General features: G+C 43.3%; 4 protein-coding genes across 4 annotated transcripts; all 4 read left to right on the forward strand.

The window, feature by feature from the left end:
- The first annotated feature begins 883 nt into the window (after window positions 1–883).
- On the forward strand, window positions 884–9665 carry LOC311009386 (CTD nuclear envelope phosphatase 1A). Its single transcript, XM_084003522.1, has 8 exons — window positions 884–1617; window positions 4251–4317; window positions 6944–7062; window positions 7150–7221; window positions 7488–7604; window positions 7735–7846; window positions 8153–8237; window positions 8371–9665. Exons 1-8 carry the CDS (start codon window positions 1513–1515, stop codon window positions 8429–8431), a joined length of 738 nt encoding a protein of 245 aa, XP_083859648.1. The 5' UTR covers window positions 884–1512; the 3' UTR covers window positions 8432–9665.
- A 2153-nt stretch (window positions 9666–11818) lies between these two features.
- gabarapb (GABA(A) receptor-associated protein b) lies at window positions 11819–14765 on the forward strand. The gene is made up of 4 exons (XM_084003632.1): window positions 11819–12046; window positions 13326–13404; window positions 13507–13625; window positions 13767–14765. The coding sequence occupies exons 1-4, from the start codon at window positions 11957–11959 to the stop codon at window positions 13845–13847; spliced, it is 369 nt and encodes a 122-aa protein (XP_083859758.1). The 5' UTR covers window positions 11819–11956; the 3' UTR covers window positions 13848–14765.
- A 3870-nt stretch (window positions 14766–18635) lies between these two features.
- LOC311009122 (uncharacterized protein) lies at window positions 18636–20094 on the forward strand (the record flags this gene model as incomplete). Its single annotated transcript, XM_084003095.1, has 3 exons — window positions 18636–19196; window positions 19616–19958; window positions 20086–20094. The coding sequence occupies exons 1-3, from the start codon at window positions 18787–18789 to the stop codon at window positions 20092–20094; spliced, it is 762 nt and encodes a 253-aa protein (XP_083859221.1). The 5' UTR covers window positions 18636–18786.
- Window positions 20095–20106: 12 nt separating this feature from the next.
- On the forward strand, window positions 20107–23423 carry LOC311009123 (uncharacterized protein; the record flags this gene model as incomplete). Its single annotated transcript, XM_084003096.1, has 6 exons — window positions 20107–20937; window positions 21056–21265; window positions 21467–21669; window positions 21889–22131; window positions 22241–22345; window positions 22452–23423. The coding sequence occupies exons 1-6, from the start codon at window positions 20259–20261 to the stop codon at window positions 23421–23423; spliced, it is 2412 nt and encodes an 803-aa protein (XP_083859222.1). The 5' UTR covers window positions 20107–20258.
- Window positions 23424–24059: the final 636 nt, after the last annotated feature.

A 24059-nucleotide genomic window follows, 5' to 3' on the forward strand; every position in this document is an offset into this window, starting at 1 on the left:
TTTTTTCATACAATTACATTTTGTAGTGTAAAGTCATGTCCAAGCTATGGCATCATCTAACTGACAATGATTTGTTGCAGTGGTTCTGCACTTTGGGATTGGGATGAAATACATATATACATTAATTAATAATAATAAATAAGATTATTAAAATGACCAGAAAGAAAAACTTTAATTTTGCTCTTGCCTTGTAAAATATGGGACCATTTTTCCTTTTTCAGAGCCTCTCAAATATACTCACTCTTAATGAAATCTCACCATACCATCACTGGAAGTAATATTCGTGAGATTCATTAATATCATTACAGTTGTAAATTATGTTGATACATTTGTATTTAGATCTCCAATAATAATCCACTAATATTTGCACCAAATTATACCATTCAGTAAATCGTTAGTGCTATTTGCATGGCAGTGCCAGAGGGGATTTTTTACAAGTTTCCAAAAGGTTTTAAGCAATTAATTAAGCGAAGCGTAAGTAAACTTTTTGCAGTGGACAAGTCCACGTGTTTACTGAGAGCCCAGCTGTAAAAGCTGCCGTTGGCAAAACGTATAATAAGTATTAAGCCACGCCCAGTGGTTTTTTAATTTTGTTTTCTTTTACAACTTTGAATAACTGTGGCCTAATTAGTTTTATTGACACCAATCAAGCTACTTTCGAAATTAAAAACTCAAACTTTATGTATCAAACACGTCCAGAAACAGTATTCGCCTTAAATGCACCACGTTCACTTATATAGCGGCTGAAAAAATACAGAATAGACTAAAAATTATAACAAAATAAGTCAGCTTTCGCAGACATTTATCAGGCTTTACACTGTTGCTCGTCCACGTCTGTTTATTTTCTTTCCACGTGGACGTGCTGCGCGCAACCACAGGATTCCTCGCGGAAGTGACGGCAAGGCGGCGATGGCGGCTCGCAGTTTCATTCCGGATTTCAACTGGACTACAAACCGATTTTAACCGGACCGGTTAGACTTTGTGGAACTTTTGTAAAGCCGCCCCTCTTCGGACGCCGCACAGAGTGAAGTCGCGTTAAGCCGCTGCTTGACAACGAGCCACCCCACATCTTTTGGGGATATTTTTGTCCTAGGTTCAAGGTGGTCACCCTGTCGAGCTAGCGGTAGCTCGGCGGCTACTAGCTAACGTTAGTACACAGCTAGCTCCCGAGCTAGCTTGTCAGCGAGCTGCGTGCTAAGGTCCATACAGCCGCAGCCGTCGTGCAGCCGCTCTTCCTTTGACCACGTCCTCGTTTGTCTCTCACAGTTACAATGCGGATGCACTTTATTTGACGTTAATTGTGCCACAAGTGTGCAGAGCGAGGTACTCACACGTTTGCTTGGCCTCTCGTTAGTTTGAATTGCTAGTTTGGCGGCTGTGGCTAAAGACGGATTTCGACTATCATTAGCAAGCGAATTCCCCCAGTAATCACCTCAACACATTACGGCAAAGGCGTGCTATCAACCGGGTATTGAAGTTGGGCTACTGTGGGGTCTTTGCGTGCTCGTCAACATGCTGAAGACCCGGCAGTGTTTACTTGGCATCCGCACATTTCTCGGCGTAACGTCGAGAATATGGGGCTTCATCATGTACATCCTCAGGAAGCACCTACGGACGGTGAGAAGGAGTTTGTTTGACGGTTGATTCTGTTGTCTCTCTGTGGCTAATGGGCAAACTCTTGAAGTTGCCATGGTTCCCCATGTGCCTAACGTTGTTTTTCTTAAATCACATCCACCTTTAGGGTGTTTCTCACCTGTGCTGTAATATTCTGTCTCGGTATGAGCATCCATCGTGGTGATTTTGCTCAATAACCTGTAAGTGTGTGAACAAATCTCACTGACTAGCATCAACCTCCCACTCAGTAACATGGGTGTCAAATGTGTTGCTATATCATTCAGCATATAAATGGCTAGGATCATCTTAAACTTCATTCAAAAGAGGTGTTAGTGCAGACACATTTGCAACATAAAGTGCCACACAGCGTGTTAAAGTGCACCGCAATGTTAAACTGCAGGATAACTTTAATTCTTCTCTTGGTGTCCAAGTAAAAAGGATATCTAAAAAATATGTTAAATTTCACAATTGCATAAACTACTCAGCAAATCCTCACATTTTGAAGCCAAAACCATAAAATCATTGGCATTTAATCCTTGCTAAATGACTTTAATAGATTATGAATTTGGTCAGCTAAACGATTAAAACACTCATTGTTTCAGCTCTTAAATAATTGATCAATGTGCCTGTTTTAGTGTGAATGAATGGCTCGTTCAACCAGTGCAAAGTGGAAACCTCCCAGATCCAAATACTATATTTTTGAGGAGCAATGAAGTACAAGCGTGCGGGTCACCTTCAATTGCTCCCAAATGCCTCCACAATGAACATGGCATTTAAGGTGTCAGAAGCCCCCTGACTGTAAGCCGCAGACACAGGTGTCGTTGGGTTGTTAATAGACATGCATATGTGGTGTAATATGAGCGAACTTCGATTCCTGCACCGTTTCGAGCCGACAAAGCACGGGAGGACTGGCCCCGTGTGTCGTAATCATCTTGCCGTTCGAGGTTTGTCCGCAGTTTATTGTGTGGCAGTAACACTTGCGGCTTGTCAACAGGCCATGAGAGTGAGTAGTCCAGTCCATATTATGGCTGAAGTGAGAGGGATTATGTCAGCACAGAGAGTGTACTGTTCTCTCTCTCTCTCTCCCTCCCTCCATTTCTCTCATTCTCACTCACAGTTTGTGCTGTTGTTTACAATTTGGGATGCACTGGAACAAAGTCATCATCCAGCGACTGCAAATGTAGCAGGCGACATAGTGTCGGGAGGTAGCAGGTGATTTGATGAAGAATATTTGTGTTTAGGAGACCTTCCCTTTTTAAATAATCAAGGGGTTGATACAAATGTTGAATGTGTTTGTTAGAACTATGATAACCTCGCTTATAAATCTAATAATCCCTGTGTTAAATCCTTCCGCTGTTGTCTGGGAGTAAGGGAGGGCTCAAGGTGTTTCCAATCGGGAGACCATAATCCATTAATTGACCTGATCTAAACATTTGGATCACTAAAAGCTGTATTGGATTCTGACTATTAGGACCAGGTTATAATCCCGTGCACGCTTCTCTGTGTCAACTGATGAGATGGTTGTTTTTCAGACTTGAGTAATAGTTTTGCTTATTATCTCCTGCATCAGACGGCAGTGGTGTGTTGCCAGGTTTGGAGTCGGCGCTGAAAAAATGTTATATTGGTCAGACAAAAACAACAGTTGGAATAGAATAATGAAAACACGGGCTGTAATTCCTGGTTACAGTCACAAATTCAAGGGCTAGCTATCTTTCTCCCTTACATATAAATGCACTATAAATAATTATAGTTTTTTAGTTGATTAAAACAAGATTGTTTGAGATGTTGGTTGCTGCCCTAATTTGGAGGCTAAGGACAGGTCTGGGGTCCAGATGGACGCTCTTGGAGGTGCAGAGAGTTGAGTCGAGGGTGAGATCCCCCCCCCCCTCTCCGCTGTTCAGAAACTACTGGCACCAATAGGCTTCCCCCAGCTTACTCTGCCAAGCAGCAGTGGGAGGGGACACAGAGGGGGGGGGGGGGGGGGGTCCTGTCCAAGACTTGGGTACCAAGGCTCAGTCAAAGTCACCCTGCAAGTCTCCCTTTCTATGTCTGCCCCATGCTCTGCTGACACCCACTGACAGCTGGGGGGGATAAAAATAGCTCTGTGAAGAAAAGTGCATAGGCCCCTGGGCAAGAGCGGCCCTGGAAAGGGTCCTGTCTGCAGTCATCCTGACCGGCGCACAGCGAGGAAGTTAGAGGAGGAGTCATGGAACGGACACAACCGAGTTCATTTCAGGATTTAAATATGGGGTCCTCCTCGTTCTACAAAAGAAGTCTCAAATGTACATTTTGGGATTGCAAGACTTAAAGGTTCAGCAGCAATTAAGATGAAGCAAAACCACATTTCCTTATGCCCCAAAGGATTCCCAAAATGCTTATATTGGTCTTCTGTGTACAATCACACAAACTGTCTTCATCTTGGAAATGAAGTCAGACACTGTCAGAGTGTTGTATAATTTAAAAAAAAAGATAGGAGCTATCTGTGTACTTGGTATCAAAAACGTAATTCCCCCCTTTTAATCTAATCCAAGTAAAAGGGAACACACACTTGACTCATTCTTGCTCAGTATATTGTAGACGATTTATTGTGTGATCTGTCATGGATTGACCGTTTCATTTTCCTTCATCTTTTACAGATAATCCAGTATCAGACGGTGCGATACGACACTTTGCCGCTGTCGCCTATCTCCAGGAACAGACTCAGTGAGTACATTATATGATGTCCTAATGTGACAACTCAGCTAGTCGAAGACTGTCAATAATTGCAAGCATGTTTGGAAAAACATAGCATATACTGCCCTTACCTAGACAGATTTCTCTTTTATTGTGATGACACGATAGAGGGGAGACACACCATCACAATGTTTTTACAATGTGGAAATTTAAGCACAAGTTAAACCAGTCTGTCGAGGAAGAAGTGATGCGTGAGTGTACAGTAAAGTTATCAGTAACATAACAACACACTTGTGCTTCTCAAGCGTCATCATTATCTGTATTTATGGACAGATAAACTTGACAGGACTCCTATAATATTCTTTCTCCGTATTTGAAAAGGCGAGCTATTACCCGTCATTAGTAGGGATGCACCGAAATGAAAATTTGTGGCCGAAGCCGAATAAAATTTAAACGCTTGGCCGAAGGCCGAATACCGAATACCGAATAATGAATGCGGTTTTTCACAATTTTTTTTATATTGCATAAATAGCCTTAGACATGTTTTTCAAATAAAGTAAATTTTTATTGAATATTGACATTTTTTTTAATATTCCAGTAGCCTTTGCTTTTCAAAAAAAGCACAAAGTTTTTCATTTATATTAGGCCTTCAAACAAAACATGCATTCAAAAAAAAAATAAAGTGCATTAAAGTGGATAAACCCACAACACACTATTCGGCCTTGCTTTTAACTCATTCCACCGAAGGCCGAATGTGGCTTTTTTTGCCATTTTCGGCCGAATATATTCGGTTACCGATTATTCGGTGCATCCCTAGTCATTAGTGTATGTCGGGACTGTGGGTCATAGCTGTATATATTTGTTAAGGTGGATCGGATTGCTATATGCAAACACAGTTGGCCTGCACTTTCTCTCGCAATTGTTTCAGTAAACCTGTTGTGCTACATTGGTCAGTAATTGCATGCTCTTGAAGCTTTTTAATAGCATACAAACAAAGAATGGTACATGTACATCATTTGCATGAAGTCTGGTTCGCATCACAACAGATGCAGAGAAATAACATTCTCATTACAATTGGAAACAAGCAGTAAGAAAAGCGTGAAGCCCAACCTTTTCAGATCTGAAGTGCCATTTTAAAATGTTCTTGTTAATTAGTCATTAATCATATCAAAATTAAGATTTAATTATTACATGAATTGAGTGTAATTATCACACCACATCAAAAATGTGACTCTCAAACAGAGCTGTATTTTTTTTTTCCATCTATAATGGACACACGCAAAGCAACATTCAAAACATTTTTCCTCCACCGGTCAGGACATTGTAATTATATATGAGAGCTCTAGACAAAACGTTGTTGAAATCATCAGCCTTACCAACGATGTGAGGGCCCTTTAACATTTCAATTTTGCTAGTATGCCATTGGCTAAGCTACCATGTGCCAATGGTAGTACATGCGCCTACTGTTGCCTACCCCTAGGCTAGTGTAAAATAGCAAGAATGTAGTTCCAGTAGTGCATAATGTAAATAATGTTTGACATTACATATTAAACTGCACAGCAAGCCTTTACCAATAAAGAGGCAGCAGACACACCATGGTGTTCCTCAGGACCTGTAACCAGAATGCTACCATTAAAAGTCTGCCAAATGCATCAACAGACGGTCAGCCACTGTCTGACTTACAGTGACACGATGTGTTTGGTGAGGAGACGTAATGAAAACGTTAAAGGAAGCACTTAAGCTAGCACAGACTCATTCAAAAGCATATTCTTGACTTGGTTGCAATGCACTTTCCTCGACTCTTACCCACCTTAGCTGGAGATTCAAGTCCAGTTTCAAGTCACTTAGTGATTCCTTTAGCTGTAAATGGCTGGTACAAAGACGCTAGCAGCAGATAGCAGCTATCCTACTGAGGAATGGCAGCGAATTAGCAAGACAGCGAGGTCCAGGAGCCTTACCCTCCACGCAGAGGACAAGATCAGCCACCGTATAACATGGACGGATGCAAGTTGTGGCCCGACATGTATTTTATAGGTCACGCTAGATGCCGAAGCTGTTGTTAAAACGTCACACCTCTTTTGCTTCCGGCATGCTGTCTAAAATCACACTGTGGCGGTATTATGCTGTGAGTTTTGTTTCAGTGTGAAAAAGCAAAGTCTGTGTAACAGCGGCTCTTCTCTACGGCAGTATTGTGAAATCTGTGGAAAGGCTCATCAACAGTGTTCATTTAATGCGGTCACATTACTCTCTCATATCTAACAGAATAAGGTCTCCAGAGATTGCTTTTAGGACCACCTCCTAAAAGCAATCTCAAGTAGTTGATTCCATGATTTTACAAATAGTCAACAGTTGACTATTTATAAAATCCAGACACAAGTGAGCTGTATGAACTATGCACCCTTTCACTACAATGCCTTTCCTTTCACTGAGTCAAAAGATGATAGTAATAGCTCTTTCTGTAATTTATCAGGGGTATAAGTAAGCTAATAAGAGCTGCCAAGTTAAAATATCCTTAGTTTGGAGATATTTTAGTCTCGAAAACCAGAATTGTAAGTCACAATTTGTGTGTGTTTATAGCCAAAGTGTGCTACATTTTTTTTTCTATAGTCACTGAGATAAAGTAGCTCAAATGTCTATATTGTATGATTAACTCCAGACGCAGTAAAGAGGAAGATTCTGGTTCTGGACCTGGACGAGACGCTGATCCACTCTCACCATGATGGAGTCCTCAGACCCACAGTGAGGCCTGGCACGCCACCAGACTTCATCCTCAAAGTATGAGCATTCAGCCACTTGTGCACATGTTTTTAACACAGATGCATTCAAGCCTGAACCCCGTTTGCCTTTCTTTCTCCGTTGCAGGTCGTCATTGACAAACACCCAGTCAGATTCTTTGTACATAAAAGGCCACACGTTGACTTCTTTTTAGAAGTGGTGAGTGTCAACCTGTCATCATTTATATGCTAGATTAATATGGAAGGGAACAGTAGAGCACACTGAATTTGAAACACCAATGAAACCTAATTTCTGGGTCTTTCTCGTGTCCTCTCTGCCGTCCCTCTCCATTCTACTGCACTCTCACACTACCCCAATGTCATAAAACTATTTGTTTTTGGATGATTATCCCTTGTGACTTATAAAGCACTTACAGTAACATATTTACTTATACTGTTGTGTGCTCTATATATGTGTGTACAAAGGTGAGCCAGTGGTATGAGCTGGTGGTATTCACAGCGAGTATGGAGATCTATGGCTCAGCAGTGGCAGATAAGCTGGACAACAACAGGAACATCCTGAAACGCAGATACTACAGACAGGTACTGCTTGAAACTGTGATTCAACAGCGCGTTAAGGCTGATTTGGGGCCATTTTTCCTGTGAAGTTCTCTTTATTCTTACTTCATTTTCATGCTGTTATTGACTTTTGTGTTTCTGTTTCTTTCGCCAGCATTGTACATTGGATCTAGGTAGTTATATTAAAGACCTGTCGGTAGTACACGATGACCTGTCCAGTATTGTCATCCTGGACAACTCGCCTGGTGCTTATCGTAGTCATCCAGGTAAGACTGAAAGTTACAGCATAAATGTATTCAGATGTGTGTACAAAGCGGCTTGAGTTCTTGTTCCATTCTTCTTTAATGTTATACAAAATCAAAGGCTTCATCGTCTGCCCATCAATCTCGTGATGACGCAGGACGGAGGACAAATAACACATCGGCCTATTCTCAGTACAAGGCTTATATTGTAAACGCTGTTAACGGGACATTAGATCTGTAGTTCCACTTACACTCGGTGGCCTCTTTTAACAGAGCAGCATAAAATCATGTCACTGATCCGACTAACCAGCTTTTTTTTCTGCCCTCCAGACAATGCAATACCCATCAAGTCCTGGTTCAGCGACCCTAGTGACACAGCACTTCTTAACTTGCTGCCTATGCTGGATGCACTAAGGTAATTAGTTTTCTAGTCGTTATGTCAAGTTGAACCCGTCTAACTTCAAACTTGAAGCACAGAAAATCTCTGAAAGAAAGGAAAAGGCTTGCATAATTATTCCTAATTTAAATGGCCTCTCTCTTTCTCCTAGGTTCACTGCTGATGTCCGCTCCGTCCTCAGTCGAAACCTCCACCAGCACCGACTCTGGTGATTGGCTGAATCAAGAGAGGGGCGGGGCTTGTTGACCAGCCTCTTCCTCTCTGCCGGCTTCCATCCTGCCCTCCGTTCCCACGCAGGCGACCCGCCAGCCCTCTCTGAGCCTCTCAGACGTGTCCTGAGGAGATGAGGATTGGGGTGTCCGCCTAACACGGGACGAACAGTATGGGATCACCAGAGCCCAGAAGCTACTGAGGAGGGTGGGAGGGGCAGCCAGTTCTTTTCTTCTTCTTGATTCTTTATTTGTATTTTTTTTTTTCTTTTTTTTTCAAACAAAACGGAGCCTCTCTGCCTTATTGCTCCTGATACTGACTGTGTATGAAGGTGAGCTTGTATACGTGAGTCGTATGCTTGCTGAGTTCGTTAGTCCTTTTTAAACTTTTTTGAGAAATTGGGAGGGGGTGGGGAGAGGAGGATCAGCAAAGCAACAAAGACAATTCTACCTTATCTTCTCCATCATCATCAGACATTGCACTTAAGCAGAAAAAAAGTTATCAATATACTCTTCACCTCTCAGATCAACTGAGCAGGGGAAAAATAGAAAACCGCCCCCTTTTTAGATCAACCTCATGCGGTCAGCGTTAATTCATTGATTCCAGAGGTACGGTTATTTTCCCTCCACAAGAATGGATCAATTGAAATGGTCTAATCGATGAACTTTTGCTTGCAACGTACCATCCACAGGCGTTTTTCTGGACAAATAGCCAAGCAGCCTGAGCATTTTTTTTTTTTTTTTTTTTCAGCCATGACCATCACTCTTTCCCCAAAGCTCCTCATGGGACTCAGTGATAAAAGACTTGACTGAAAAGTTGTGAGGAAAAAAAGAATGGCTTGTAACGATATGTGGACTGCCGTGCCGCCTTTCCATATCTGATTGTTTCTCTATTATAATATGTGATTAATATGACTTCTGCATACCATGACATTTCACTCTCCACCTTTTGCCAATCTGATGCCATCCTGATTTCATCTAATAGGAATTGCACTTAATTTTTTTTTTTTTTCCTCCCCTTTTTTGTTTTTGTTGCAGTTGGTTTTGTATTTGATTCAAATTTGCAGCCTTCCTCTTTTGAGTTTTTACCCGCTCCGCTTACTGTATGGGTTCAGCTATTAGACCCTCTGTCTTTTAATGCCTTCTGAACAATGTCAGTCTTGTCAAGGCTCACACCGGCTTCTTATTGGCTCTGTCTCCAGGTCTGTGTTACTAATAAAACACTTGTCAGTATCGACCCGTTATTATCCAGCTTGTTTTCTTTTTTACGCAACTCCCTCTGCAGTCTTTGTCGTACCCAAGGCATAACATTTTGCAGCGTGTCGACTGACAACATTTTTAGTAGGGTGTGAAAGTTCAAATGGGTTTCCTGCTCAGGCAAATTGTTTTTGTTCTTTCTGCTGCTGCCACCATGTGGTGTGACAGGGAAACTGCATTGGTCCACTTAACATTCCTCCTCTTTGGCATCAAACCGGATGTGGTGCGTCGACATGGATGTTCTCCCTTCAAATAAAGGCAACAGACACATTTTGTGCTTGTTTGAGAGCTGTGCTGCGTCATATATGACTTCCACTCAGCTATCAGTGCATTAGGTAAAGCTAGCTAAACCTAGCAGTCTAATAAAACACTCATGTGATGAATCAAACCTTCACGGTTCGAGGTTAAATGAGTTGAGTGTGATAAAGGGCTGATGTTGAGTTGTATTGCATTATACTGACAGGTGTTTCTGATGTTTACTAGATTAAAAAAGAACACCAGTCTATATAGAATTCCTGTTCAACAGCACCACAAGCTGCATCAGCGTCACGAAGGTAGGATGTATTGCAGGCCTGCTTTATCATTAGTAGTACCTAATAAACTGGGAGCAGAGTGTGTGCTAAATGTCATGTTCTAAATGTGTCCGTGCACATTTGGGAGTTGTACTTTTTCATGCTTATTTAGCAGTTTGCAAAGTGATGATTTCTTCTTTTTTCTCTCCATCCCTCTCAGTCATAGCCTACAAGTAAGTGTCACAACACAGGCATATTGGTGATTGCACCTCTAACCATCCGTCAGTGCTGCGAGTCATGAAGTCATTCTAGTGCAGTGGGAGGCCAGAGTGTATGCTCGTATGAATTAGCTGTTGATGTCAAACACGTCTACCTCCTCCTGACGACGGGGTTTAAAGTCAAACTGGGAGTGCTTGACGTGCATATCTTGGGAGCAATGGCTCAGTCTAAGGTAGACGTGGTACGAGGGACTCTGAGGAGACGAGGCAGACTTTATTAGATGTGCCTAGGGATGCACCGATGCTGATATAGGTCTGATACAAACTCAAATAGATGGATCGGGTATCAGATACCATTATTTTATTTATGTGTTTGTATTTTTTGTTTTAAACGTTTTGGAAGCAATGTTTAGTCAGTGTTGCCTTACACATGAATACTTCCACACAGTGAGCCGGCTTATTAATTAAACACTGTTATCTGATCCCTACTACATAACAGCCAACACCCAAAGCCCAGGTATCGGTATCGGGACTGGAAAAAGTCGGATTGGTGCATCCCTAAATCTGTCATACCTCAAATCCCACAATAAGCCCCATAGTACGACTCAAGTTTTACTGCAAAGCTTGCAATGTTAACCAGAAGCTGCATTAAATAACTAATATTATTAGAAGATAATAAAAAAAATGTCATGGTTGTGGTCTGTAGACACATATGGGACTTTTTAGATTGATGCAACCTGCCTGTCAAGCAAGGAGTTAGTGATGTCATGAAGTCACATGTCCATTATACAGGAAGCAATTTTAAGTCATTATTTCTCCAACAGTATACACAATTAGAGCAATATAAAAGAACTATAACCTCTGGCCTTTCTACTTCCATAAAACTAATTAGTGACTCGATTAATGATCCAGCAAATCGCTTGTTATTCTTTGCCTGATATGGCAACAGCGGGAATTGCGAAGCAGATGTAATCATAACTAATACGCATTATTATTATTATTTTTTTTACAATATTCCAAATTATGCTGAATGTCTTTAGTTTCTTATTTATGGCCCTGTACGGTCACATTTACTGATTAATATCGCCGTGTTTTTCCCGTTTCTGCTGGGCCGCGGTCATATGACAAGGACAGCTGCCTCGTCACTGCCCTGCCCTACGTCTTTACGCGCAGCGGTTGATCAAAATAAAAATAGTTCCACGGAAAAATGCCAATCGTGTATTAAAAACCACTACAGAACGATCCGTTTTAAAGACAGGCGTTTCGCTCGAGTGAACACCGAATATCGAAACGTCGTTAACGAGGTCCGGCATGGCATTAAGTCTGCCCTGCGTACGAGACTCTGCAACGTCATGTTGTTATTGTATCCCTCCGCCGCAGTCGCACTAGGAAAACAGCTGTGGGGAGCTAGAAGCTAGCTAGCAATCGTTTGTTTTCGTCGTGTGTGTCAGCGATCCGAGCAGTCCCTTGAGCGAATCGCTATCGTTACCTATCGCACTACCTTTTTGAGTGACCGACTTTTTGTCTGTCATCTCTTAACGATGAAGTTCCAGTACAAAGAAGAGCACCCTTTCGAGAAGAGACGGTCCGAGGGCGAGAAAATAAGGAAGAAGTATCCGGACAGGGTACCTGTAAGTAGGCTAACGTTAGCTTGGTGGGGCGGTTCATGTTGTAACGTCAGTGTTGTTTAGCCGACTGTACGTGACACGCAGTGTACACACATTAAACCTATATATAATCATGTGGTCTAGTTTTAGCTAGACTCAATTCTCCTTGTATGTCCGCATAGTTACCACGTTAGTAAACAGCAAACCAGTTAGCTAACGAAGCTAACGTTAGAGGTTAACCAGAGAGAACTCCGGCCGCACCGAGCAGGCCAGCTACTGATAGCATCGCGAGACCCTTCCGTATTATATTAAAACGGATAATATCACTACATTATGACATAATTGAAAGTAATAACGCTATATCTTAGTTATGACGAGCGTGTTGGTTATTTCACGCAGTCTGCAGTGTTTACAGGCTGTTAACGGGTAGCTGGGTGTAGTTTTAGGCTGTATGATGAAACGGCACCCTTAAAATAGTGCGAGTCAACAACCGGGATACTTGTTTACTTCGCCCTGGCTCTTGCAGATACAGTACACAGCTCTTGGCATTTCGCCACTCAAACTCAACCAACACGACCTGTCAGCAGATGGATGTGCTCCGGACTTTCCGCAACACCTGAGCTTGATTTCTCTTTGTAATCTGCTTTTTCACTGCCTTTTTAAAAAATTTTTTTACAGCTTTTCACAATTGATCGAACACTAAATTACTGTATATTATATATATAATGGAATGACAGAAGTGACATCTGAATGAGTTCCGAGAGCCCAACATGGCATTTGTCTGTCTTGTTTTGTCCGATCAATAGTCCAAAAATATTAATATTTCTGTCCCCAAAGGAAACCAGGTGATATCCACTTTGGAGAAGCTGGAACCACTACATTTTGTATTTATTTTTAAATGTTGCTTTATTATTCTGGCTGTCAACTAGCTAAGCGTTTAAGCTCTACAGTGACGTGCAGTTGCCTGCTTTGTGGCCAGGTAGTGTTCAGGTAGTAGTCTTATTTTTAGACCGAAGAGCCAGTCCCCTGTTACTAAATCCTAGGTCTGAATTGTAAACCTAAATATACCAATGTCTTTCTAGTCGGCGAATTAAAACATACTGTGCTCCAGATACCAGAACGAATATATAATATGTACATCCCCTTTGATCCGTTTAGTGTATTCTCAGATCCCTATTGTTGGAAAGGTGAAACACTCTTTTAAAGTACTTCCCTCTTGAAACACAGCCGTGTTTTGTTCAGTGGAAAATGTATTAGATTAATTTGCTGAGGACATTTTTTGGTGTTGTTGTTGTTTTTCCAGGTAATTGTGGAGAAAGCCCCCAAAGCTAGAATAGGAGATCTGGACAAGAAGAAATACCTTGTCCCCTCCGACCTGACAGGTGAATATTTTTATCCCGTGCAAAGCTCCTGGACAGCATGTGAACGACAAAGAGCGCAGCCACGTCTGACATTTTGTCAAATCTTGTTTACTCTTTTATCAGTGGGACAGTTTTACTTCCTCATCCGGAAAAGAATCCACTTGCGGGCTGAGGATGCGCTCTTCTTCTTCGTAAACAACGTCATTCCACCCACCTCGGCGACCATGGGACTGTTGTACCAGGCAAGAGTCATTTTCTATCTCCCTGACCTGCTCTCAGACTTCATCAGCATATTGTTCCCAGCTTATAATACAGTGAGCGTCCCTCTACACTTTTAATGTCATAATAACATCTTTATTTTTTTCTTACTCTCTTTTTTTCAGGAGCACCATGAAGAGGACTTTTTCCTCTACATTGCCTACAGTGATGAGAGTGTGTACGGGAGCAGCCAAAGGGAGATCTGATCCCACTACCACCCCCCCTCTCCAACCACTACCCACCTTTCTGAGACCTCCGTCATTCATGCATTTAAATATTAAATCCAGCTCAGCAGCCTAGAGTTCCCAGAGTAAATACGTCAAATGCACTTTCATCACATTTACCCCTCTCCCCCACCCATTTATGTCTTTATTATTCTGCAGTCTGAATTGTATTTGCCTCCACTTTTCTTTTCAGTGGGGACTTTGTGAAGTGGTCTCGTGGCCAGTTATTTTCCGAGTGTCGTAATTGAATACTTTACTGATGAAAAAAATACGGAGAAAGAATAACAAAAACATTCTTAGAACTAGACCATAAATGTAGTTCCCCCAGGGTTAAGAAAAGAAAGGTACGTCTCTTATTGACAATGAACATAGATTGTTGTTTGTGCACTCTCTTGGCTTGCAGGAGTATAAAGTGTGTTTTGAGTTTAAGTTAGGAAATCAACAGCATCTACCAGTTGAAGGCAGGATATTTTGACTCTGGTGGAGTAAAGGATAACTGTTTTGCAGCAGTTCTTTTCCTCGAAGAGGCTAGATGATTTTTGTCAAATTCACCAATCACTGAGGGTTTGTGAATGAGAATTCAGTGGGCTGTCCCGCGTCTGACCTAAGCAAGGAGTAGAATAGAATTCAGACTAAACAATCATCCTCTGCTTTCAGTGGTAAGACTATTTAGTTGACTGCTACTATGATTATTGTTGTTATTGTTAATTTTAGATGGCTTAATTTCTTAAAAAAAAAAAAAAAAAGTGTAAAGCTGAGTGCAATTTTTCTCTTTTTTTTAAAGTTTGTCTCCTTTTTTAAAAAAAAAAAGAAAAAAAGATTTGAACTCTGTATACAGCTGCATAACTGGCTCTTTCTCTCCACTCATGACCATACATGATTAAATGTGATTAAAAGCTATTTGTGCCCTGTCTTTATTGAAGACCGTAGGTCATATTGTTACAGGATTATCCCAAAAATAAAACATTCTTACTCCATAAAACATTAGAATGCACATAAGATCATACTTTTCATAGTATGTTGAAGAATTTTATTTTAACATGTTGGTATAAACATCAATAACGGATAGGGGACAGGACACAAAATTAACCATATTGTGGAAAAGGTTATGGAATAAGTTGGTAATGACAGATAATAAATGTATGTAGAAATGATTAGGATTGGGAAATTTACATGGGTCCATCCAAACATTAAGATTTCTGGAAAAGTACATTTCCATAGAGTAGATAGAGTAGATTTTGGGGAAAACTCATAATATCAGATAAAACTTTCCAACCAATTACCTCTACTTTTTTCACTCAGGAATGTCTTTATTAAAAGGGTCATATTGCAATGAACTGCTGAAGAGAAAAAGTAGCTTTGATAATATATAATTTATAACATTGTTTTATTCTTTTAGAAAAATATCCAAGCCACAGCCATGTATACTTGCGTTAGAGAACAGTCAGTTTTTTTTATCTGTTAATCCAAAGGTTGGATGTAGAGTCCACCACTGATGTGCAATTCTTAAAAGGTATGGGGACTTTATGTAATTAATAAGGTATAGTTTTAATAATCTGAGGTAAAGGTTTTATTTTACTATTTCATCAGGAGTAAATGGTTGAAAGTAGTGATGGCGAGATGAAGCCTCATGAGGCATCGAACCACTTGAGCCAATTGGTTCGACAAAGGGTTCATTTCTCGAAGCTTCATGTGCACACGATACCACCTACTGGCCAAGTGTATAATCACAGGCAGCTGTATCTGAACCACATGTGTGATGCATTGAATTTTTGTGTCTGTTATGTCTGTTGGGAATGACTATGAATTACAAAAAATGGATAACCAAATAATTACTCAAAGATCATTCAAGCTGTTATATTATTCTATACAGACAGTGTGGTAACAGGGAGAAGACATTGGGGGAAACTGATCCCGGACCGGTAGTCGAACCCGTGATCGCCGCGTCGAGGACGTTGAGTCTCTGTACATGAGGCGGCTGCCCTATCCACTACGGCAACGGCCGCTCCATGATGAAATAATTTCTGTACATAAATAATTACATATGTGTATAATAAATTGTTTGAATGTATTCTGTGTGTGTAAATTTTCCCCAAATGGTAAAATCATCACTCTCCTAAATCTCTCTCTCTCTCTCTCTCTCTCTCTCTCTCTCTCTCTCTCCCTAAGCTAAACTCTCCAAACTATCTTCAAACTATATAAACGCTATTCAACCTCTAGTATCCAAACTATCCAAACTCTCAACTGACCGCAACTCTGCTTCAAAACCCACATTTTGAATGGAGCCTGAGGGTTCTATATAGCTGTAAAACCTCGCGGCAAACTCTGAACCACTTTCCGAAGCAGTCACGTGGTACAGCCGGGCAGCGAGGCTTCGGACGTCATCATTTTTGGCCCCTCCCCTAAATGAAGCAAGCCTCGATACGCGCTTCGCGGAAACGCCCCCTCCATTACTCGACACACGCTTCGAAGCCTCGGCGCATCTCGTAACATCACTAGTTGAAAGACAACACGTATGACACCATTGTGGCTCAACGCCTGCGCTAAACGAAGCAAGCATTTACCGCATGGTGTCATTAAGAAGGAAGTCTCTTACAGTAGGTTCGCATGTCTCTGTGGCGCTACTTGGTTCAGGAGAGTCGGTCTACGGTCCAATCTCAGCATCCAATCACGAGACTCCCTCTCCAATGTCAAGATTGGACGGAGGCCAATCAGAGTCGTCGCTGTCCAATGTCAGATTGGATGGAGACCAATCACGCTTCGACATCAGATTGGACGGAGGCCAATCACGAGACTCCCTCTCCAATGTCAAGATTGGACGGAGGCCAATCAGAGTCGTCGCTGTCCAATCTGAGGGGGCAATCACGTCGCTTCTTTCTGGTTACGTTGGCCCGCCCGCTTACGTCTCCGTCTCGAAGCGAACGAAAACTTGGAAAACTTGCATCTGATTTACAGTAAATACATTCATTTTTTTCTGATCGAATGGTCATCAATGTTATATTTCCATATTCTAATTCTATGATTTCGTTGGCGAGTCATGGAGTTTTCCAGCAACTTCAGTCATCGTAGCTAGCAACTGTAATAGCGTTACTGTGCTGCGTTAGCGGTCGGTGTGTACTGTAATAGCGCTACAATGAATGGAGACACTCGTGTATGACTATATATTTATATCGTTATAATATTCAGTCATCGTAGCTAGCTACTGTAATAGCGTTACTGTGCTGCGTTAGCGGTCGGTGTGTACTGTAATAGCGCTACAATGAATGGAGACACTCGTGTATGACTATATATTTATATCGTTATAATATTCAGTCATCGTAGCTAGCTACTGTAATAGCGTTACTGTGCCGCGTTAGCGGTCGGTGTGTACTGTAATAGCGCTACAATGAATGGAGACACTCGTGTATGACTATATATTTATATCGTTATAATATTCAGTCATCGTAGCTAGCTACTGTAATAGCGTTACTGTGCTGCGTTAGCGGTCGGTGTGTACTGTAATAGCGCTACAATGAATGGAGACACTCGTGTATGACTATATATTTATATCGTTATAATATTCAGTCATCGTAGCTAGCTACTGTAATAGCGTTACTGTGCTGCGTTAGCGGTCGGTGTGTACTGTAATAGCGCTACAATGAATGGAGACACTCGTGTATGACTATATATTTATATCGTTATAATATTCCGAATATTCTGATTAAAGTAAGGCATCATTTAGCTCAACATTTAAGTTGCTGATGACCTGTTTTAACATAAACTAACGTTATTCAACTGTGATTCATAGTTGTAACTACTGTTATTATTTCCTTGTTGTCTTCAGATGAGTTCTAACCCAAAGAGCCACAAGGCAATAGGAGAGGGGGAGTGGATGGTGAGACTTAAGAAATTTGCCAGCTCTGGGGTTTGGCCTGCTGGAGGAGGCAACAGACCAGCCCCGAGGCAGCGCAAATGGCATGACCTCTACCAGAAGGTAAAGTAGAGCAAAATATCCACCTATTACTTATGACCATGCATATCACTAGATGAGAAATAGTCATTCTGATGGTACAGATTGTATTAATCTGACCATGGACTGTACACTGAGTGTCTCACTCCAGGCTGAATAAAATACTGATTGTTTCAGATTGAGAAATGCCCCATGCAGGCCCGTGGACAGACCAACCTCTTTGGAGGGTCCATAGCCTGTAGTTGTGGATTTCACACTGTTAAGGTGAGCATTAGAAAAATCACAATCCCGCATATCTGTTTACATTGCTGTTATGCTGTTGCTGTTACAGCACATGTCATAATGCTGTTGTTTTAGCAGCCTGCCACTCCTCTTCCTCCTGCTGATGTCCAGCCTGTGGCCTCAGTGTCAGCCCCTGGTGATAATGTAGCCCAGCGGTCTTTCCTGCGCCCCCCTCCAAGTTTAGCATTGGTGAATATTGTTGCAGTAATTAATGTCTTGTATGAATTGTTTGTATGCATCGCACCATAATATTAACTCGTCGTTATTGTTTCTCCTTCCAGTTCACTAAATCCCGATTTGGTGGAGCACAGTCGGCCTCAACAAAGCCAAATTTAGTATCTAGAAGGACTCCCAGTCCTTCTCCTTCTCCTCCATCCCCTCTGAAAGCCCCCGGCCCCGCTCCATCCTCTTTGACGACCACCTCTACGGCCTCCATGAGGACCCCTAGCCCCGCTCCATCCACCCCCTCTTCAGCCTCTGTCAGGACCCCCAGCCCTGCTGTGTACACCAGCCAGGCACTGGCCTCTGTGAGTTTAGCCTTTATTCATTGGTTTGCCTCTGTTGTAGTTTATTTTGTGTGTCCTTTATTTATGCAACAATGGCATTCTTATGTGTTTATAACAGGAGGAGTCTGGAGGAGCTCAGGCAGCCGCTTCTGGAGCTGCAGCTTCATTCTGGTTGCCGGGTGAAATGAGCAAGACCATCCCTGTGCAGGACCAGAGATGGATTGCCAACACAATCTTTCAGACCGGCAAACTACGGCCAGATTTGAAGCTGTGGTACGAGCCCCCTGTCCCTGCCCTCATCTACCACCAGACACCGACACCCGACCGCTTCTTTACCCATCGGCTGATGGTATGGATGCCCTATCACCTGTGGAAGGTGAGGGTGTCCTGCCCAACTTGTGGAAAGCAGCTGACAGGCTACGGTGTCCACAAGAGGGCTCGGAAGGTCCTGGACATCGACAGGTACTACCTGATGGTGACAGAGACACTCAGATGCACTGTGTGTTCTCTGAACTATCTGTCAACCAGTCAGACTGTCCGTGACCAGCTTGACTTGCCACACCAGAAGCTGTTCCGGCTGATCCTGACCCGCAAGTGAGTAAAGCAGATTTTGAAACCTCATACACCACTGAAATTACCCTTCAATAAACATGTAACTAACAAGTGCAACAATAAAAACAAATGAATTTAAATTTTAAAGACAAAATCAAACTTATTTGAATAAATTCTAAATCGTCAAACAAGATCATCAAGGCTATCCCTAATTAGTTTTAAACTACTATGTTAAAATGTTGTTGAAAGCCGAGAGTCATGTTGTCATTAAGGTCTGAGTGTATACATACTGGCCAAGTATATTTATGAGTAATATGTGGAATTATCTTTTTATATTGTTAAATGTGCATGCTCAGGGAAAATATGGCAATTAACATTGTGCTTTATCTGGTCCAATACATTTATTGTACACTGTCACTTTTTTAAATAAACCAATTAATGAAATGAAATATACATTTCAGGTATGCTTGTGACATTCGTGTCATTCGGCTGCTTCGGGACCGGACCCTGGGCAACAGTCCAGCACGACTGGTGAAGCAGCTGAAAGAGAACCATGGGGAGGAATGGCTGAGCCGGTTGGCACACTATCTTGGGGAGTGTGCTGACTTTGTGGATCAACCAAGCCTCTTCCCAGTGGTCTGCCAGGAGCCTCCGGAGCCCATCGACATCCCCTCCAGTCGCTGGCTGCTTACTGTGTACAACAGGGACATCCTCTCCCGCCTGGACCACATTAAGGCCTGCATCACCTCCACATTTGGTTCCATCTTAAAGATGGACTCAACCAAAAAGGTAACAAATACTTGTGTAATAGATTTCCATGCATCTAATATATACTCATACACATCAACATTGTTATCAGTGATAACATTACATTAGCAGCTATTATAAATGTGTGCTGTGTAATAAATCTATATACACTCCCTGCCTTTAGACAATTTAAAAGAATGTGTAATCTTAAGTATTCCTGTTGTCTAATTCCAGATCACAAAGAAGCTGGCCGGCCACGGCAAGGGGACAGCTCTCTGGGTGACCTCGCTTGGCAACGAGGTTGGCCAGATCCTGACCAGTGTCCTGTCCGTGCAGGAGGGTGCTGGACTGGATGCCATGGTGTCTGGGATCATGCAGCGGTACCGCCAGGCAGCTGTTCCACCCCCTGTGCTGCTATATGTGGACTGTGGCTGCTGTGTGAGTGAGGGGGTGACCAAGCTGCAGACCAGGTTTTCAGAGTGGCGAGACCTCCTCATAAGACTTGACATCTGGCACTTCATGAGGAGGCTGGCTGTCGGCTGCACCACAGATGCTCATCCCCTCTACCCCACCTTCATGGGCAGTCTGTCTGCATGTATTTTCGAGTGGGATGCTGGGGACCTCGCTCTGTTGCGGCAGGCAAAGCGATGTGAGCTCAGGCAGGAGGGTGTGCCTGATATCACTGATCGCCTGGTGGACACGCGGATCAGCAAGACAGAGCTGAGCCAATACTGCCGCAGAACAACACGGGGCGAGGAAACCACCATCACCCTCATCGATCGACTGCTGCAAACCCTGGGTGGCGCAAATGGCAGAGACCTCATGGGGGTGCCGCTGCTGGACCAGGTCCGAATTGAGCACATCTGGCGTGTGCAGAAACGCCACGTCAGGTGCATCCAGGACGTGCCAGGTGTGCAGCTGTACACCGAGGTTGGCACCACAACAAAGGGAGGGATCATTTTGAAAAGGTACCGCTGTGCCAGAGGGTCCACATCCCTAGAATCCTTTCACTGCCACCTGAACAGGTTCATTCCAGGTTGGTTCTCTTCTATGTTTGATATTTTAAATAATGAATGTTTTTTTTAATTGATTCATTATTCAGATTGAAAAGCAAAACCTTTTTTCATTGGCATAAATATTTTGATGATTCCCAGGAACCAGTGCAAACACACTGAACTTCCAGCTGTACCTCCTGGAAGGCCTGAACAGGTGGAACCAGGATCGGGGGACTGCGGCGGTGACCACCAGGTCATCGTCTCTCCTCACGTACACCGGGGATGTGGCTCATTGTGTCAACACCAACAGCTTGAAGGTGTTTGGCCGTGCATTTGTGCCAACCTTCAGGCCACCTGCCAAATACACTGGTATGTCTAATTATAATCTGGCTACATAATAGTTTTAGTTTCTGGGTTTTAAGCGTCTTTAAGTAGAACAAGGCTTTATTTGCAAAATGTACACTCATAAAATAATGCAGATACAACTCTGATTTTAAAATGAAATGGTATTTATATAATACATAGTACAACTTGTAATGCATGTGCACATGTTTCTGTTCTTTTTCATAGGAGAGCTGCTTGGTGTTGACTACCTGCTTAGTCAGACTGGACAGCCTCTGAAGTTTCAGCCTGACTCTGAGGAGACAGAAGCCATGCTGGAAGATGTGGATGAGGGCGAAGAAGAAGATGAGGGCTTTGAGGAGGATCAGACACATGACCTTGTTGTGTCAAGTCTCCTTGATGGTCCAAGTTTCTCCTCCTGTCCCTCCTCGGTACCTCCTGCTTCCTCCCTGGTTGCTGCCTCCTCACAGCCCGTTATGTCCTCCCTGGCTGCTGCCTCCTCACAGCCCGTTATGTCCTCCCTGGTTGCTGCCTCCTCACAGCCCGTTACATCCTCCCTGGCTGCTGCCACCTCACAGCCCGTTACATCCTCCCTGGCTGCTGCCTCCTCACAGCCCGTTACATCCTCCCTGGCTGCTGCCTCCTCACAGCCCATTACATCCTCCCTGGCTGCTGCCTCCTCACAGCCCATTACGTCCTCCCTGGCTGCTGCCTCCTCACAGCCCGTTAAGTCCTCTCAGGTTGCTGCCACCTCACAGCCTGCTGCCCCTACCCATGTTGCTGCCACCACGCAGCCTGCCACCTCCTCTATGGTTGCTTCCACCTCGCGGCCGGCTACCTCCTCCCTGGTTGCTGCCTCCCCCGAGGATTCAGCGTCGCCTGACGAGTCCGGGGTATGTAAATACATAATAAAGTGTAAAGAAATAAAATCACTGTATCCCACTTTACTGTCCTCAGTTTATGTTACTCATTTAATTTTGTTTTTCTTGTTTCGTATTGCAGGCTGTGGATGACTCTGGTGTGCCAGGCTTGGATAGGGTCGATAGCTTGGCAGAGTGTCTGGTTGAGCTGAGGCTCCAACATTCTCTTGTCCTCTCAAACCAGCAGGTCAGGAGCTTTTATTGTTTTGCTACATTTCCTCTACGTCTTGTCATGCATGTTCACACTTGCATGTTTTTGTCTTCTTATGTGCTGTTTTGTTCCCTCTGCTTAGGTGAGCAATATTGTTGCTCTTTGGCAGAACCTGCTGGACTACGACAAGCAGAGGGTGGTGTTCGCTGCCAGGCATCAGAGCAGGCTGGACACAGGGAGGTTCCGTTCTCCTAAAAAGAGACAGGAGTTCACTCCAGGGGTGGAGAGTGTGAAGAGGCATGCTCTGACCACCCCTGCCCCAATTGCCCAGTGGCCAGATTGCTGCCGCCTGCTTGAGTTGATCTTCATCAGGCTCTGTGCCATCCACCGTAGTCCCAGGAAGAAAGGGGGTGACACAGTCTCTAGATGGGATCTCATCCTGCAGGACTACAGGAAAATTAGGCAGCGCATCCTGGCCAGTGGGACAGTTATGACCACTACCAACCTGCAGCTGGTGGATGTGAGCCACACCACCCTGGTACAGTGGCATAATAAAAGGGTGAAGAGGCAGGACACTGCAGTGATCATGCAGGGGCTGGATTTGCCTAGCCGCTTGTCTGTAGCAGCTAGCCCTCTCCTCCCCGCTAATGTGCGCCCTCCGTCTGCACCCCCTCTGCCAGGCCCAGCTCACCAGTACCACCTGCCTGGCAGCACTGTTGGCCAGGCACGGCTGAAGAGGAAATTTCCGCCTTCAGGTGCAACACAGGTGGCTGTAAACGTGCGTCCACAGCGTCAGCTGTTCCCTGCTCCAGTCCCGGGCCCTCAACTGACAATGCTGGGTCCCATGATGTCACATGGCCCTGTCCTTTTCACTGTTCCACAGGCCCTGGGTGTCACCCTCTCCTCTGCCCCTCCTGCCCCTGCCCCTGCTCCTGCTCCTGCTCCTGTCCGAAAACTGACTCGCAAAGTGCAGCACAACACGTGCAAGAAATGCGGGCAGTTCCGGATTGCAGAGACCGGACACAGCCAGTACAAAGGCATTGTTTACTGCCCCTCTGTAGAGGCTCTTCCAAAGGAGCAGTGGTTGGAGAACATTAAACAAAATCCTAAATGATTATGACTTTTTGGTATGTTTTTGTTTCACCAGTTCAGAAGCCAAAGACCAAGTCATAGATTTGCAATTTTAATATTAATATTGTCTCAGTTCTATTCATTCTTATGGTGAATTTTTAATTACACACTAGGTGGAGCTCGGTGCAAAACATGGTGAGCTTCAATGCAATGCTCTAATAATTAATAATCTAGTTTTTAGTTTAGTTCTAGTTTTTTAATACTAATGTATTAACATTTAAATATATTACACAAGTCTTATAAGTAACGTCTTCAATAAACTCAAGTTTACAAGGGCAACACAAAGACTTTTAATGTGCATATTATACAACTTAATTCTGCCAAGGCCGGGACTCGAACCGGCGCTCCTGTGCATGGCTTTCTCCTCATTAAAAACAAAAAGAAAACACATTTTAATTAATTCAAAAACACTAACGAAATATACAGCATTTTAAATGCAGCAGGAGTGAGAATGGGGGCTAAATCATTTTGTTTTCATCTCATTTTTTCCCTTTTTCTCTCTTTTTTCCTCTCTTTTCTTCTCCCCCCCTTCTCCCCCCTTCTTCCTTTTCTCCCCCCCCCGTAACAGACTATTGTTCCCCAGCTTTGGCGCAATTGGTTAGCGCGTTCGGCTGTTAAC

The sequence above is a fragment of the Eutrigla gurnardus genome (genome assembly GCF_963514095.1).
Source record: "Eutrigla gurnardus genome assembly, chromosome: 23".
In the NCBI taxonomy this organism is placed as follows: Eukaryota; Metazoa; Chordata; class Actinopteri; order Perciformes; family Triglidae; genus Eutrigla; species Eutrigla gurnardus.